The sequence below is a fragment of the Hevea brasiliensis genome, chromosome 7, assembly GCF_030052815.1.
Source record: "Hevea brasiliensis isolate MT/VB/25A 57/8 chromosome 7, ASM3005281v1, whole genome shotgun sequence".
Taxonomy (NCBI): domain Eukaryota; kingdom Viridiplantae; phylum Streptophyta; class Magnoliopsida; order Malpighiales; family Euphorbiaceae; genus Hevea; species Hevea brasiliensis.
Genome location: NC_079499.1, coordinates 102947510 through 102964444, shown reverse-complemented (window position 1 = coordinate 102964444; position 16935 = coordinate 102947510). Strand labels below are relative to the sequence as shown.

At 34.7% G+C, this 16935-nt stretch overlaps 1 protein-coding gene across 1 annotated transcript in view; it reads left to right on the top strand.

Moving 5' to 3' along the window:
* LOC110647581 (uncharacterized) overlaps positions 1-16935 on the top strand; it is a 39883-nt gene that overhangs the window by 15524 nt on the left and 7424 nt on the right. The window contains exons 5-18 of the mRNA XM_058150378.1: positions 1895-2017; positions 6659-6908; positions 6998-7489; positions 7746-7931; positions 8036-8332; positions 8578-9225; positions 10961-11345; positions 11468-11595; positions 12386-12556; positions 13508-13708; positions 14961-15521; positions 15663-15726; positions 15826-16150; positions 16365-16782. Coding sequence (XP_058006361.1) covers positions 1895-2017; positions 6659-6908; positions 6998-7489; positions 7746-7931; positions 8036-8332; positions 8578-9225; positions 10961-11345; positions 11468-11595; positions 12386-12556; positions 13508-13708; positions 14961-15521; positions 15663-15726; positions 15826-16150; positions 16365-16782 — 4249 coding nt within the window. The remainder of the gene's footprint in view (positions 1-1894; positions 2018-6658; positions 6909-6997; positions 7490-7745; positions 7932-8035; positions 8333-8577; positions 9226-10960; positions 11346-11467; positions 11596-12385; positions 12557-13507; positions 13709-14960; positions 15522-15662; positions 15727-15825; positions 16151-16364; positions 16783-16935) is intronic.

The following is a 16935-nucleotide window of genomic DNA, read 5'->3' as shown; positions in this document are numbered from 1 at the left end:
ATAAGGAGACATTCTATCCAGTTGTAATCAGACTTAAGTTTTCTCTTAAATAATATTGTGAGTTTTTCTTTCATGGCTTTCTAAACTCTCTCTCTTTCTCCTGAAAACCTTAGAATGTGTATCATACCTTTATAATCAGAGATACGTATACTCCACACTTGCCTCAACAGAGGATCCTGTGTATCAGAAATATTTTTGTTATGATATTAGGTGCGACGGTCCCGTTATCATATGCATAATGTACAAAAGGGTATAGCCAGAGAGTACCTATGGAGAGGGTAGCGGCATAGCATGAGTACATTGTGTATATGGTAAGGGCTCCTGGCTTATCTTGGTATCAGAGCTTGGTTATGATTGTCTTATACATACTTCAACGGTGAGTAAGGATAAATTTTCAACCTTTGGTATCCCATCAAGTTTTCTACTACTCTGTTTTCTGCCATCTTCTTTCATTAAGTGGTATATTGGCTGAAAACTCCTTTTGTATTTCAATCCCGTTGGAAGGATCTTTAGATGCTTCCCTTGCCGGTATAAGTCGAAACCAATCAGCAAGTCTTTATCAGGAAGGTTTGACCCAATGACTTTGATCCAAAGAATACAGGTGGGAAAGAACTGAATCCCAATGGGTTGTTTGGTTATGAGATTGGTTTTGAAAACATTTCCATCTGCTGTCTTGAAATATTCTGTATGAGGGACCCAGTATTCTGGAGGCATCGCATGTGATTGAAAATGATATAATATGTGAATATCTTATTAAATGCTTATATTAAGGTAATTTTCTTTGATGACTAAAGCCTTAAAGCATGAGATATCATTTAAAATATTAGAATTTGAACACTTAACTTTTTAAGAATAATGCAAATGCCACAAGGATTTTTCCTTCCATAATTCACACTAATTTTTTCATAAGATCTTCTAATGATGTTCTCAAAGAAGCTCTTGTTGAGTATAATAAATTTTTGTAAAATTTATATTAATAATAGCAATTGATATATGAATAAAATAAACAATTATAATTTATTCAAGTCAAAGCAGTAAACTGTAAGGATATTTGAAAGGGATAATATAATGTAATTAAAAAAGTGAATAATTGTATGTTTTGTACAAACTCAAAGAGGTTTTATAATTTATCCCTTTTAATAATAATAATAATAATAATAATAAATTCGTATGAGGAAAAATTTCGAAAATAGATCTTTTAATGATTTTAGGAATTCAACATTTTACCTTTATTTGGGTCTAGAGTTGGATACATACAAATCTTAGCTTCACTTTTTAAGAGGAATATAGTGTAAGCGATGGCTTGTCCTCCTCTTCTGCCTTTCTTATTCTTCTTTTTTTCTTAATTTTTTTTAATAAATTGTGTTTTGTGTTATTAAATTTGGAATCTTCTATCACATAGGAATCCACATTGAATATTAGACGTTAATTTTAGTCCTTTTATGTCCATTCAAAAGTTTTATCCTTATCCTTGAGTCAAAAATTTTTAACTGAGTTCTCTATTGACCATGGTTCTTCAGCTTTTGGTCATTCAAAAGGGTCTCTCTCTCTCTCTCTCTCTAAGAAAAAACATGTTTTGTTCCTATGTTGAAGAGGATGCCGTATCCTTGTTAGTGTGTTCTCCATATCTTTGATTGTAATACAAAGGGGAGATTTAGTTTTTGAAAATTTTCCACTTAAATGGTAACAAGCTGCCTCTTTCCCTTTTTTAACTGCTTAGTCTTAAAGGTTGGCATAATAAATTCAACTAAACATTTTCTCTATATGAGATTTATAACAGGGTGTAAATACAAGTAACTGAAACAAATAAATTTTGTTCTTTTGATGAGGCCCTCTTGGTTATGGATCTTTTTGTAATATAATGGGTTCTTTTACTTTTTGGATGGTTTAACAGATCTCTAGAAATGCTTGTGGGTGTCAATCTGGCAGAAGAAGGCATTTTGAGATTGCTTTTTGCTGCGGTTTATCTGATGCGTAACAGAAATGGTAGTGACAGTGATGTTTCTGCTGCGTCGAGGTAAACATTTTCATCATATTTATTCGATTTTCATAATTATGCTGTGGAATTTTTGGTCAGTTATAAAGTGGATTACTAGGAAGCTATGCAACATGGCCTTGGTTAAGATGATCTTTCTTAGGGTTCTGAAGTTTGATCTGCAAATTTTGTACTTTATTTTTTTTTATTTTTTTATAATCTGTCTACATTTCTTGATCTTGATGCATGTGAATTTGTTTTATAATATAAAATGCTTACTTATTTCTGTTACATTTTTTCTGATTATTGGTTTTGCTTCTTGTTTAGGATTGATGGTTACATGGTGAAACTTTTCAGTTTTCACGTAATATAGTACATCATTATGTTCTTGTATGTTTTACATTCAATTTTCTGTGCATTTTAGTCCATTCTTAAATTGGCTGGTTAACTTGAATTTGAAAGGTCTGGGGTTGAATTTGCATCTGTTTAGTTGAATAAAACTGTTTCCAATTTGGGTGTGAGCATTCGGTTAACCGAACCGAACCGAATTTTCAACTAATTGAATTATTAACTGACTCTAAAAATATTAACCGAATTGAACCAAAATTGAGAGAAAATCGAAATTAACTGAAATCGAAAATATTTAGTTGGTTATTTGTTATAACCGAACTAATAAAAAAAATAAAATATATATTTTATATTATTAATTATTTAATAAAATATTAATAAAAATATATTTAAATTCTTTTTTCAATTCAACTCAACTAAGCCTTTATCCCAAAAATTTGGGATCGGCTATATGGATTCTCTTTCTCCACTTTAAACGATTTTGGGTTAAATTCTTTGAAATGTGTAATGCTTCTAGGTCATGTTGTACTACTCTTCTCCAAGTCAGTTTAGGTCTACCCCTTCTTTTATTTCTATCCTCTACCCTAATGTGCTCTACTTGTCTAACCGGAGTCTCCATATATCTACGCTTCACATGATCAAACCACCTCAATCTCACTTCTCTCAAATTATCCTCAATTAGTACCACTCCCACCTTTTTTCTAATACTCTCATTATGGACTTTATCTAGTCTAGTATGGCTACTTTTCCACCTTAACATTCTCATCTCCGCAACTCTTATCTTATAAACATACGACTCCTTCAGTGTCTAACACTCACTACCATATAACATGGCCGGTCGTATGACTGTATGGCAAATTTTTCTTTCAACTTATTGGGAATCTTGCGATCACATAAAACTTTCGTGGCACGTCTCCACTTCAACCATCCGGCTTTAATCCTATGACTAACATCCTCCTCACATCCCTTATCTACTTGAAGGACTGAGTCGAGATATTTAAAGTGATTACTTTGAGACAGTATCACTCCATCCAAACTAACTTCTTCCTTATCATTAGTTCGGCCTTCACTAAACTTGCAATGCATGTATTCTGTCTTCGTTCTACTTAACTTAAAGCCCTTTGACTCTAGAGTACTTCTCCAAAGCTCTAGCTTTCTATTAACTTTTTTTTACGTCTCATCTATCAGAACTATATCATCCGCAAACATCATGCACTAAGTGATACTCTCTTATATATGTTTCGTTAATTCATTTAAAACTAATGTAAAAAGGTAAGGGCTTACAGTTGAATCTTGGTGTAATCCAAGTGAGATAGGAAAATCTCTAGTGTCCCCTCCCACGGTGCGCACAATAGTAGTTGCTCCTTCATACATGTCTTTTAACACTTGTATGTACTTAATAAATATGTCCTTTTGTTCTAACACTTTCCATAAGACATCTATTGGAACACTATCATAAGTCTTCTCCAAATCGATAAAAATCATGTGTAAATATTTCCTCATATATCTATATTTTTTCATCAAGCTTCTAATGAGAAAGATCGCTTTCATATTTGAACGACTAGGTATGAAGCCAAATTGATTGGGAGAGATAGAAGTATCATGACGTAGTCGATGTTCTATAACTCTCTCCCACAACTTCATAGTATAGCTCATGAGTTTAATTCCTCTATAGTTTGAGCAACTCTGTATGTCTCCCTTATTTTTAAAAGTAGGTACTAAAATACTCCTCCTCTATTTATCAGGCATTTTCTTTGAATTTAGAATCTTATTAAACAATTTAGTTAACCATACCACTCCCACATCTCCCAAACACTTATACACTTCAATTGGTATTCCATCGGGTTCACAGGCTTTACCCACTTTCATTCTCTTAAGTGCTTCATTTACTTCTAAAGATCTAATCCTTCTAGTATAATTCACATTCTTTTCTATTGCTCTGTAGTCTATATTCACACTATTACCATTTTGACTATTATTAAGGAGATCATCAAAATAATTTCTCCATTTTTCTTTAATGTCCTCATCTTTCACCAACACTTTTCCTTCTTTATCCTTAATGCACCTAACTTGATTGAGATTTTGACATTTCTTTTCTCTCATCCTTGCTAATCTATAAATATCTTTCTTTCCTTTTTTAGTTTCAAGTTTCTCATATAACTTTTCAAAGGCCTGCGGTCTTGCTTGACTGACTGCCTTTTTTGTTTCTTTCTTTGCTATCTTGTACTGTTCATATGCCTCATTATTATCACACTTAGGTAATTTTTTATACCATTCTCTCTTTCGGTTCACTGCCTTTTGTACTTCCTCATTCCACTACCATCTCTCTTTTGAGGGTGGTCCATGTCCTCTAGACTCTCAAAGTACTTTTCTAGTTACTTCTCTAATCTTTGATGTCATTTGTATCCACATACCATTGGCCTTTATATCCAGCTTCCATGTTTCGAACTCGAGAAGCTTATTTTTGAACTTCATTTGCTTTATTCCTTTGAACTCGCACCACTTTATTTGAGTTATACTATTTTTTCTTGCCTTACTTGAATTGTTCCTAAACTTGACATCCAAGACCACTAACCAATGTTGACTTTTTAAAGTTTCTCCCGGAATGACCTTACAATCCTTGCATTGAGCTTTATTTGTCTTCCTGGTTAAGAGGAAGTCAATTTGGCTTCTATGTTGCTCACTTTTGAAAGTCACTAAATGTGACTTTCTTTTTATAAAGTAGGTATTTGCTAGTATTAGGTTGTACGCCATAGCAAAATCCAGAATGCTTTTTCCCTCCTCATTTCGGTTGCCAAATTCAAAACCTTCGTGAACATTCTCATAGCCTTGCCTATTACTTCCTACATGTCCATTTAAATCTCCACCGATGAAAACATTCTCTTCATTCAGTATGCTTTTCAGTAGATCATTCATATATTCTCAAAACTTTTGTTTACTCTCACTATCTAGTTCTGTTTGTGAGGCATAAGCACTAAGTACATTTATTGTTTCTCCTTCTAGTATTAGCTTTACTAGTATAATTCTATCTCCTATTCTTTTCACAGCTATCACAGCATTTTCAATGTTCTGTTTATAATTATGCTTACATCGTTCTTATTTCTTTCCTTTTCGGTAAACCACATTTTGTACCCTGAATTATCCATTTCCTTACTTTTCTCTCCTACCCATTTAGTCTTCTAAATGCAAGCAATATTCACCCTTCTCCTTTTCAAGGTATCCACAAGTTTCATTAATTTTCCTGTAAGTGATCCAATATTCCAAGTACTAACCCTGATTCTCTTCCTATCATGTTCCTTCCTAATTGATCACCTTCTATGATATCTTCTATTGTTCTCTATGCCTATCTGGTGTTCTATTCCACTATGTGTTCTACTATCTGTCTTATGGACTAACTTCTTTACCCATACTCGTCCATGATGTGGGAACCCTTGCTCATTTAATACCACAACCGGGCGCCGGCATGACGCGTCGCTTTCGGTGAACGCCCTACACCCTTGCATATCCAGGCTCTGATGTAGCGCGTCGTAATTAGAGGATGCTCCAACGTTTATATCATTTGAATCCATATCATAGGATGTGACGAAATTTTTACGCTGGTTGTCATCTACCGCAACCCTCTTCCTTTATCCGGGTTTGGGACCGGCTAAGCGCAAACTACTTAGGCAGAGTTATATTTAAATTCTTTTTTATTTATAAAAAATGATAAATATAATTTAATATTAATAAGATAATAATTATAAGTTAAATATTATATAAAATCATAAAAATAATAATTATGAATAATATAATATTAATAAAATTATAATTAATATATTAATTAATTGAAATTCGGTTATTTCGGTTATCAAATCAAAGGTAACCGAACCGATAACCGAAGACAAAAAATTTTTATTATTACTAACCGAAAACCGAACTGAACCGAACCGAATTTACTCTTACCGAAATAACCGAATTTCATCGGTTCGGTTCGGTTATTTGGTTATAACCGAATAATACACACCCCTATCATTGGGTACCCATGTCATTCAGCACATTTGCTGAAGGAACATTTCAAAAACTCTTGGGGCTAAGGAAGAGGTCAAGCCAAACAGTGTTAATCTTTCATAAGCCTTTACATGTAGTAGTTGGTTTATGTATTTCACTTTCTCCCATTCTTTTTTTTTTTTTTTTTCTGTGAATTCCACAATAACATTATTTTCGCTCTTAATTCAAGTCTCAAGATTTGGGGGGGGGGGGGGGGGGGTGGGTGTTTTTTTCATTGTTGGCTGCTGCTTTAACAACTGGTTACTTGTTTGTTTTTCATTTTTTTTCTTTGTGAAATCTATATTACAGGGTTCTTGCATTGGCCACTTGCTTCACAACCAAAATGATTCAAAAATTTGGGTTACTGCAGCATAAGAATGGCTTGTTACATGGTTTTAGGAAGACTCGATTGCTCTCTCTTCCTTCATTTATTTCAGATGAAGTACAAAATGAAATGGTGGACTCAAAAAGGCTTCGTGACATGGCTCATTTTTTGGAGATCATTAGGAATCTGCAATATCGACTTGGAGCAAAATTCAAAAAGCCTGGCCAGGGATTGGTATGCTATTGTGTATGCTAAAAACATATTGCGAAAAATCTTTGCATCTTATCTGTTGCTTAACAGATAACCTTTTCTCGATGTCATAGGTGGATGGTGGTGAGGCATTAAATTTGATGGACACAGATTTGTCAGAGGATGAATCTCAGCTTTCAATTCTTCAAGATAATGCTGATTCGTTGGAGACACTAAACCAACAAGAACTTTCAATTTCTGTATCTTCTGTGGGTTCTAAGGGCGAGAAACTTGCTTTGATGTCCAAGGATGCCTTAGTTTCCAGTGCCTATTTGGATCAGGATGATTCAACTGCAGTATCCATATTTGTGCCTCGGGCTGGAAATTTGGGGAGGAAAAATTATCCAATGGAAAATCCCAAGGAGATGATTGCACGATGGAAAGTAGACAATTTTGATCTTAAAACTGTAGTTAAAGATGCTCTCGTCTCTGGCCGGCTTCCTTCTGCTGTTCTTCAATTACATCTTCATCGTTCAAGAGATTTAGACGCTGATGAAGTGCCTTCTGATACTTTTAATGAAGTTCGTGACATTGGAAGAGCCATTGCTTATGGCCTATTTCTAAAGGTAACATATTATTGTTTACTTGCATATGGGATATGGGTAAACAAAAACACTGGACCATACTCACTACATGTAATGATTCCAGAAAATGAAAGCATGAATGAGAATATGATTACAAAAAGTGGATGAATAAAATATAAAAAGTGTAAATTACAGAACTTGAATAAACCAAATACAGAAAGTGAATGAATGTTATGAAATACCTAGCATTGTTCTAAGGTAATATATGTTTCTGCATTAATCATGTTTGGTTTGACAGGGTGAAACTGTGCATGCAATTGCAACATTACAAAGGCTTGGGGAGGACATTGAAACCTGCCTCAAGCAGTTATTATTTGGCACAGTAAGGAGATCCATTCGGATTCAAGTTGCACAAGAAGTGAAAAGATATGGTTACCTGGGGCCACATGAGTGGAAGATATTGGAGAAGATATCACTAATAGAGGTATTCTATAGTTGTCTGCTGCATTTTATTTTATCAAGTGACTCTGCTTTGATTTTGGATTTCATGCACTGATAAGGTTTTTCTTTTTCTTTCTTGCTGGAAAGAGGCTGTACCCTAGCAGTAGTTTCTGGAAAACTTTTCTTGGTCGGCAGAAGGCATTGATGAGTGCTTTGTTGACTTCAAATTCACCTGGAGAAATTAAGCTGCACTTATTATATCCACATCTATTTAGCAATCTCATCATCGATTGTGGTGAGATTGATGGGGTTGTTCTAGGTTCATGGACAAGCATCAATGAAGATTCTTCTGACCCTGTGGTTGATGAAGATACTGCTCATGCTGGATATTGGACTGCTGCTGCAGTGTGGTGTAGTGCCTGGGATCAGAGGACCATTGATCGAGTAAGTCTCGTTTTTTTGCTTTTCTTTGATTTCTTGCTGGAATGCGCCATGTTGTGCTGAAACCATATTGAGGTAAAACAAGATCGGACCAGTCGCATGCCATGGGTCTGAATTTAATCTTCCTTTGTGGCATGTTCCTTTGTTGAATTCTTGTAGCATATGCCAAACTACATGACATTTTTGGTTTTTCCACTTCAAATGTAGGCACTAAGCTTCTTCTTCTCGATTACTTTCTTATTATGCAGATAGTTTTGGATCAGCCTTTCCTTATGGGTGTTCATGTATTGTGGGAATCTCAATTGGAATATTATTTGTGCCATAATGACTGGGAGGAAGTTTTTAAACTTATGGACCTCATTCCTACATCTGTAGTATCACAAGGAAGCCTCCAAATCACTTTAGATGGCTTAAAGCATGCACCTGCTACTGGATGTAGAAGTGAATTTCCTGAGTACAGTAATTATATATGCTCAATTGAAGAAGTGGATGCTGTTTGCATGGATGTTCCAGGAGTCAAAATATTCAGGCTTTCTGTTGATGCGATGTGCACCATGTGGTTAAGGATGCTCATGGAAAAGGAGCTTGCTAAGAAATTTATTTTTTTGAAGGATTATTGGGAAGGCACTGCAGAGATTGTAGCTCTACTAGCTCGTTCAGGATTCATCACTAGCAGACCTAATAGAATGTCGTCAGAGGATTTTTCTTCGAAACTTTCGTCTGATCTGAATGTATCAGATGGTGGAAACTTTGATGTTGACGCTAAACAAGCTTTGCATAAATTACTCGTGCATCATTGTGTGCAATATAACTTGCCAAGCCTTTTGGACCTTTATCTTGACCATCACAAAATGGTCAGGGAGAATGATTCACTTTACTTGTTACTGGAAGCTGCAGTAAGTTTCCTCACATCCAGTGAGTCTTACCGTTCTCTGAGTCATATTTTCCTTGATTGTATTGCATATGATAGCTTGTCATCAATATCCATCTATTTGTTATGGTTTTTGGGCTGTTTCTACTCTTCTCTTCTCTTCTGCATTTCAGTATTGTCAAGCTTTTGCAGGTTTATTTGATGAGTAAATTGTTTATTAGAGATTTATTAGTGATAGCAATTAAATATATACTGAAAAATGCTTTTTATGTCCCAATGTTTGCTTGAGCATGTGAAGCTACTTGTTTTTGAAGTGTATTCTGCAGTCTAATTGACTTCTTTTAAAGTTAAGATTTTGCTATTTTTAATAATAGCATCAATATCATTCAGAGCTTATATCTGAAGTGTATTCTGCAATCAATTGGCTCATTATGACACATGCAATGATATTCCAGAATACCTTTTAAAGCCTTTATCACCCTGCTTTCTAAGGGTGATGTTCTACGCTCTTTGCCGATCTGAAAACAGCAATAACTTTAAAACAGGCTATTCCTTGTATTGATTTATCTATTTGCTGCATATGTAAAGCTCTGCCACAGGTCAAATGTGTTTCTTTAGGATGAAGCAAATAGTACTCCATGGTACCCAACTTCTAGATGTTCTTCAATTCATATGCCTTAATTAGGATTTTAATGAACTTCCTCTGTTATTTGGAGGATAAATTTGTTGCATTAATGCATGAAACATTCTATGCTGAGTCAGCATGGCCTGAATTCACTCTTTTAGTTAGTCTTCCCTCCTCTTTGAAAAAGAAGAAAAAGGACTTTCTTCTACTTTTGGAACTTGTCAGCATGCAGCTTTTGCTTGGGAATGTAATTTTCTCCTATGAACCAACTGTATGCATTTGACATTGTGACAAACGGCACTATATGTACACCAGATTCCAAATTCTTTCTGTCCTCTTCTCTTTTTCTTCCAAATAATATTGCACTGGACGGGGTATCTTTTCCAATTTAGGTAAAGGCATGGTGTTCCTAAGTTTGTGTGAATTTCACCACTGAACTTATTATTGAATTTTAGCACAATAGCTTAACTTCAATTTGCATCTCTAAAATGTTCCACTTCAATTATAGTTTAAAAAGATCACTATTATAAGTTTTTTTTTTTTTTGGTAATTTAACAAAATTTTATTGTTTTGACTAAGAGTGAGTCATAAAGCTTATTTTTAATTGTAAAAGTAGATTATAAAAATTTTACTTGGTTATCATGTCAAAAATTTGTTTGAAATTGTACCAAAAACTTAGTAATAATGATCTGATTGAAATGAATGTTTGCTGATGTAAATTGAAGTTTATATTTAGTCTTGAAATTCAATCCATGGGTGAAATTAAGTATAGAAATTTGTCTACGAATGTTTGCTGATATAAATTGAAGTTTATATTTAGTCAAATTTTTCTATGTATATTTGTTGATGTAAATTGAAGTTTATATTTAGTCTTGAAATTTAATCCATGGGTGAAATTAAGTTTAGAAATTTGTCTTACTAATCTTGATTAAGCTGTTGTCTCCATTATATGACATATTCTTGTAATGCAAATCCTTTATTTTCTGTGTTGGTCATCAGGTTGGATCTGATCTGACTGACACTGATTTGTTGTTTGTTTGATTTTTTTTTTTTTTTTATGCAACATGGTTTGTTGATTGTGATGAATATTTTTTGCTTTCACTTACATCATTCTCTTATTTACATTTCTGTTCAGGGAGATTGCCAATGGGCAAAATGGTTGCTTTTATCTAGGATTAAGGGTCATGAATATGATGCATCGTTTTGTAATGCTTGGGCTATAATGTCTCATGATAGCAACCTCAGTGTTCTAGACATTGATGAGATAATTCGTACTGTTGATGATATTGCTGAAGGAGCAGGTGAAATGGCAGCTTTAGCAACTCTGATGTATGCCTCTATTCCAATTCAAAATTGCTTAAGTAGTGGCACTGTTTCAAGGCTTAGTAGTTCCACAGCTCAGTGCACATTGGAAAATCTTAGGCCCACTTTGCAACGCTTTCCTACATTGTGGCGCACACTTGTAGCAGCAAGTTTTGGACAGGATACATCTAATTTGTTCGTCTCTAAGGCAAATAATGGTTGGTTTTAACCTTATATTATTTTTTTCCATCTTGGGTACACATAAATCAGCTGTATGATGTTTAGTTTTCTTGTACATTCTTTCAATTGCAATGCTTAATTTATGTGTGTTGAAATTCAGCACTGTCAAACTATTTGTGTTGGCGTGACAATATCTTCTTCTCTTCTGCACGTGATACTTCACTTCTGCAAATGTTGCCATGCTGGTTTCCTAAAACTGTGCGGAGGTTAATTCAGCTTTATATCCAGGTCTCTTTCTTTCTCTAATATACATATTTTTTTGGCTGCTTTTATGATTTATTTTCTGGCTTGCTAGCTATAATGGGTAATGTATTAGAAGCTAATGACTAAATATATTTAAATTTAGTCTACATTTCAATTATGGCTGATTCTTTCATATGTGTCAATTGTATATGTAAACTTCAACTTATTTCAATTTTGGCCAATTCTACAGAACTGTAAGCTAAACATATTAATTATCAGCAAAATCCCTCTAAATCTGTTTTGAGGTTGCACCTTTACCAAAAATTGGTGTCTCTACCTCTACATTTCACTTTAGTCCATTTCCTTCTCTTTCTGCAAGAATTGCTCCCCTTCTTTTTTCACTTGTTTCTTTTCTTGCAGCATTTGTACAGGTTATGCCACCATTATGTCTGCTTGCATCTGTACTGGCATATTTTACTACTACTACTACTACTACTACTACTACTACTACTACTACTACATTTGAATATGCTCTAATTAAACTTTAGATATGCAATAGCATATCTAGCTTAAGAATATCTCAGGTTAGCAACAATTAATACAAATGTTAAAGTTGGTTTATATAATTGATACTGGTAAAAGAATTGGTCGCTATTGAAAATTTGAGTAAACTTTGGGATCTATTTGGTCATTGATGTTATATAATGTTTTGTGCCTTGTTTCTAAATTCCCTCATCTTAGATTGATGCAAGCTAGGAACACCATACAAATTTTGCTTTGACTAAATGGTAATGTTCATATGCATTGGAAATGTTGAAACTTTGAAATATTGTAGGGTCCTCTTGGATGGCAATCATTCTCGGGTCTGCCTGTAGGAGACTCTCTGTTAGATAGAGAAATTGACTTTTACATACATGCCGATGAACATACTGTGATAAATGCTGTATCCTGGGAAGCAACGATACAAAAGCATGTGCAAGAGGAACTCTATGATTCCTCGCTTGAGGTATCTGTGTCCTTTTCACCTCAAAATGTGGTTCATGTTTTTTATCATATCTAATTTATGAGTTTTATTCAAAGCATTCAACTTTGGTGTAAGGATGGTATTTTGAAATGCCAGTTGCAGCAGCACTGGTCTGTTGAAAATGAAGTTTCATTAATTGCAATTCTGATGCCTGATATGTAGGTGACTTTGAAGAGAGTAGGCAATGCATTTTTTATTTTAAAAAGCAATATTTCCTATTAACATTCATAGTATTATTAAATATGAGCATATATCATAATTAGTTGGTTCCCCATAAGTTAGTTTTGTACATGGTGGAAAAGATTCTATATTGCTTTTCTTTGTGAAAATGTTTTTCTTTTGATGCAGCATACATGTTAAGTGAACTCAGATGTCATTGTAATTTGTAGATTTGTTCCTTTTTCTCTGCTTCAGATAAGTAAATTTGTATCTGAAAATCTGTTATATATATACATGCACAAGTGCTCGCGCATGCTCAAGAGACATAGGTATGCTGTTACATGATCTTTTAATGTGGTTTCTCTTGGAAAGTCTTGTGTTCTTGAATCCTGCAATTAGCATGGGAACTGTAACTTTGCAAGATGAGATTCATGTAAAATTTATCTAAGTGTATGGCCGGACTTCCATGGTTAGCGCATCGTTTATGCTAGGAAAAGGAATTTTACATTCATGAGATTTAGTATTCATATTGGATTTGGGAGACAAATTTAAAAATATAGGTTGTTGTTGTTGTTGTTGATAAGAAGGCCAATGTCACTGGATAAATAAAATTGTGATGTAGTAAAGAGAAGAATCTATTGATTGGAGTTATATCGTGTGGAGTCTTGCTTTGTTGAAGGTAACTGGTTTGTTTGATGAAATATTGAATGGTTTACATTCTGTTGTATTGTCACTTACTGTGCTTATTGTCCGATGGGGTTACATCGACTTCAGGAAACTGGAAATGGGCTTGAGCATCATTTGCATCGTGGTCGTGCGCTGGCAGCTTTTAATCATATTCTTGGGGTTAGAGTTCAAAAGTTGAAATTGGAAGGCCAGTCTGATGCTGCATCGCTTGGACAAACAAATGTGCAATCACATGTGCAAACGCTTCTAGCACCTTTAACACAGAGTGAAGAGGCTATTGTTTCATCTGTAAGGATTGATTTCTTACTATCTAGCTTTATAGAGATTGCTTTAAGTGCTAAAGGGGATATAGAAAATTGACATGAGTAAAACTGTATTTTCTGAGGGAAGTCAGTTAAGGGCTCTTTTCCAAAGCAATATTAGTAATACAAGGTTCATGACTGTTAAGGGTATGTGACAGCTGTCATGTCATCTGACAATGTGAAAGTAGGACTGTGTGCAGATTTCTCTATCAGTTGCATTAACAGGAGCATTACTGGTTAATGACTTACAATTTAACATCAGGTGCATAATAAAGTTGGGTGAAACTGCTCTTCAATCATGACAATGCAGCCTAAAATTGTTTCAAATTTTATTCTTTTTGTTGTTATTCAAAAGATTTACAATCTTTGGATATTGATGCGGAATTGGTTTCAACATAGTTGAATGGCAAAAAAAAATTTATCTAGCCAACCCCAATTAGTTTGGCATTAATGCTTAGTTGTTGTTGTTGTTGTTATTATGATCATTATCATCATCATCATCATCATTTGGCAGACCCAGTGAAGGGAACAAAGCATCAATTGTAGTGATTCCTTCCTTCCTTCTCCCACCTCTGCTCCTATAGTTGGTATATACTCATGAATAGTAGAAATCAAAATCTTCTCATATTGTAGGGTATAAAAATTCAAAATATTAAACATTATGAGCTATAATAACATCTGGATGATTATAGTACGAGGGTAATCAAAGTTTGAATTACTTCGTAGCTGCTTTACTTGTTGCTTTTCATACTCTTTTTGCTTAAAATTAAAATTTTCAAGACTCTGCAATTTGCACTAAAAAGAGAAAGGTAACCAAAGCCAAACACATAAAAGGTGGTATATTTGGTAAATTTCAAACACATAAAAGGTGGTGTATTTGGTAAATTTTACTTTGTAGTTTAATGAAATTACAAAGACCTGCTCTTTGGTTTCAGAAATTGTACCTCTGTGAACTTCATAGTTAGTTGTATAATAGATCCTTGTAAATTCATGAAACTGCTGGGAAGTCCCGGAAACTGCTGCTTCAATTTTTTCACTTGAAGGATTGTGGAATTCAAGTGATTCCACATTCCAAAATATTTCATGATTGGATAAACGAAGTCTAATCAAATGTCATTCACAAGAATAATGTAGGCCAGCTCAATTAGTTTCTATTTCTGTTACTAATTTATTGATGCATGAACCTTTTATTTATCTCAACTTAATGATGCTTTCAAACATATCTTGTGGCACTTCAGGTGATCCCACTTGCTATTACTCACTTTGAGGATCCCGTATTGGTGGCATCAAGTGCTTTTCTTCTGGAGCTTTGTGGTTTTTCTGCCAGCATGCTTCGTGTGGACATTGCTGCCTTGAAGCGGATATCATCATTTCACAAATTAAGTGAAAATAAAGACAAATTTGGTCAAATTTCACCAAAAGGCTCTGCATTTCATGTGGTTTCTATTGAAGGTGGCATGGTAGAGTCTCTGGCTAGATCACTAGCAGATGAATACTTGCGGAAGGATAGTGTAAAGGATGCTAAGCTAAAGAGAACTGCAGATTTGCATACAAGCAAACGATCTTCACGGGCACTTATGCTAGTCCTACAGCATTTGGAAAAGGCAAGCCTTCCAGTGATGATGGATGGAAAGACTTGTGGATCTTGGCTACTAACTGGTAGTGGTGATGGGGCTGAACTAAGATCTCACCAAAAAGCTGCAAGTCAGCATTGGAATTTAGTTAAAGTTTTCTGCCAGATGCATCAACTTCCCTTGAGCACAAAATACCTTTCTGTATTGGCTAGAGATAATGATTGGGTATGTCTCTTATCTTACTCTTTATTAAAACTAAAATGAAGAAAAAATACGAAGACTGAAATATCTATTTTGTTTCCTTGATTTTGACTTTGAGTAACTTTTTCACCTTCAAATCTTATGATTCCCACTTTCTGCTATAAGGTTGGATTTTTGTCTGAAGCTCAGAGTGGAGGATACCCTTTTGATACAGTGGTCCAAGTGGCAAGTCTCTTTAATCTTTTATTAAGTTTTCATATGTATCTTAATTTTTTTTTCACAAAGTTTGCTTCTTTTAAATTATCTTATAACTCACTGTTTCAGGCAGCCAAGGAATTTAGTGATCCACGTCTCAAAATTCATATTTTAACAGTCTTGAAAGGCATGCAGTCAAGAAAGAAAGCTGGTTCTCCATCTTACTCAGATGCTGCTGAAAAAGGGAGTGAAACTTCCTGTTCAGACGAGAGTGTACTTATACCTGTTGAACTCTTTAGAATATTAGCAGATTGTGAGAAGCAGAAAAATCCTGGAGTAGCTCTCTTGAGGAAAGCAAAAGAGATGTCCTGGTCACTTTTGGCAATGATTGCATCATGCTTTCCTGATGTGTCTCCATTATCTTGCCTAACAGTTTGGCTAGAAATTACAGCAGCAAGGTTACCGAATTTCATATAAAATTGTGGTTCCTAGATATTATATTCTTATGCTTTTTTCAAGTTTTTAGACACTTGTGCTTTTGTTCTAGAATACTTGGATTCATATTGATACAACTTCTGTGCGCTACTTCTGTTATTTATTCTTCTTAGGATTGCATTAGTCTTCACATACTTTTGAGGCTTTTATCTAATTTCAGGTAAGATATATTTACAGGGAAACTTCAGCCATAAAGGTGAATGATATTGCATCCCAGATTGCTGATAATGTTGGAGCAGCTGTGGAAGCTACTAATTCCCTGCCGGTGGGTAGTAGGGCAGTAACATTTCATTACAAAAGGCAGAATCCAAAACGCCGACGCCTTTTGGAGCCCATGACTGTGGACCAATTGGTTGTATCTGCTGCTGATGTTTCAAGTACTTATTATAGTCCAAATACATCAGTAGCACAAGATGGAAGAAAACATGGAATTGGTGAACATGTTAATGTTTCAAGTGATTCTGATGAAGGGCCTGTGTCTCTCTCAAAGATGGTGGCAGTGCTTTGTGAACAGCACTTGTTTCTGCCATTGTTAAAGGCCTTTGAAATGTTTCTCCCATCGTGTTCTTTGTTGCCTTTCATTCGTGCGCTTCAGGTCTGAGAGCGAACTTTTGACTCATCTTTTCCATCCATCTCTATGGTTCCTTAGGATGAAGATAAATCTTTTTCCCCTTCAAAGTAATGTTCTTATTGGGGAACATGCATACTGATTTTGTTTGGTTGGGTCTCAGGCTCATATCTTGCCTAG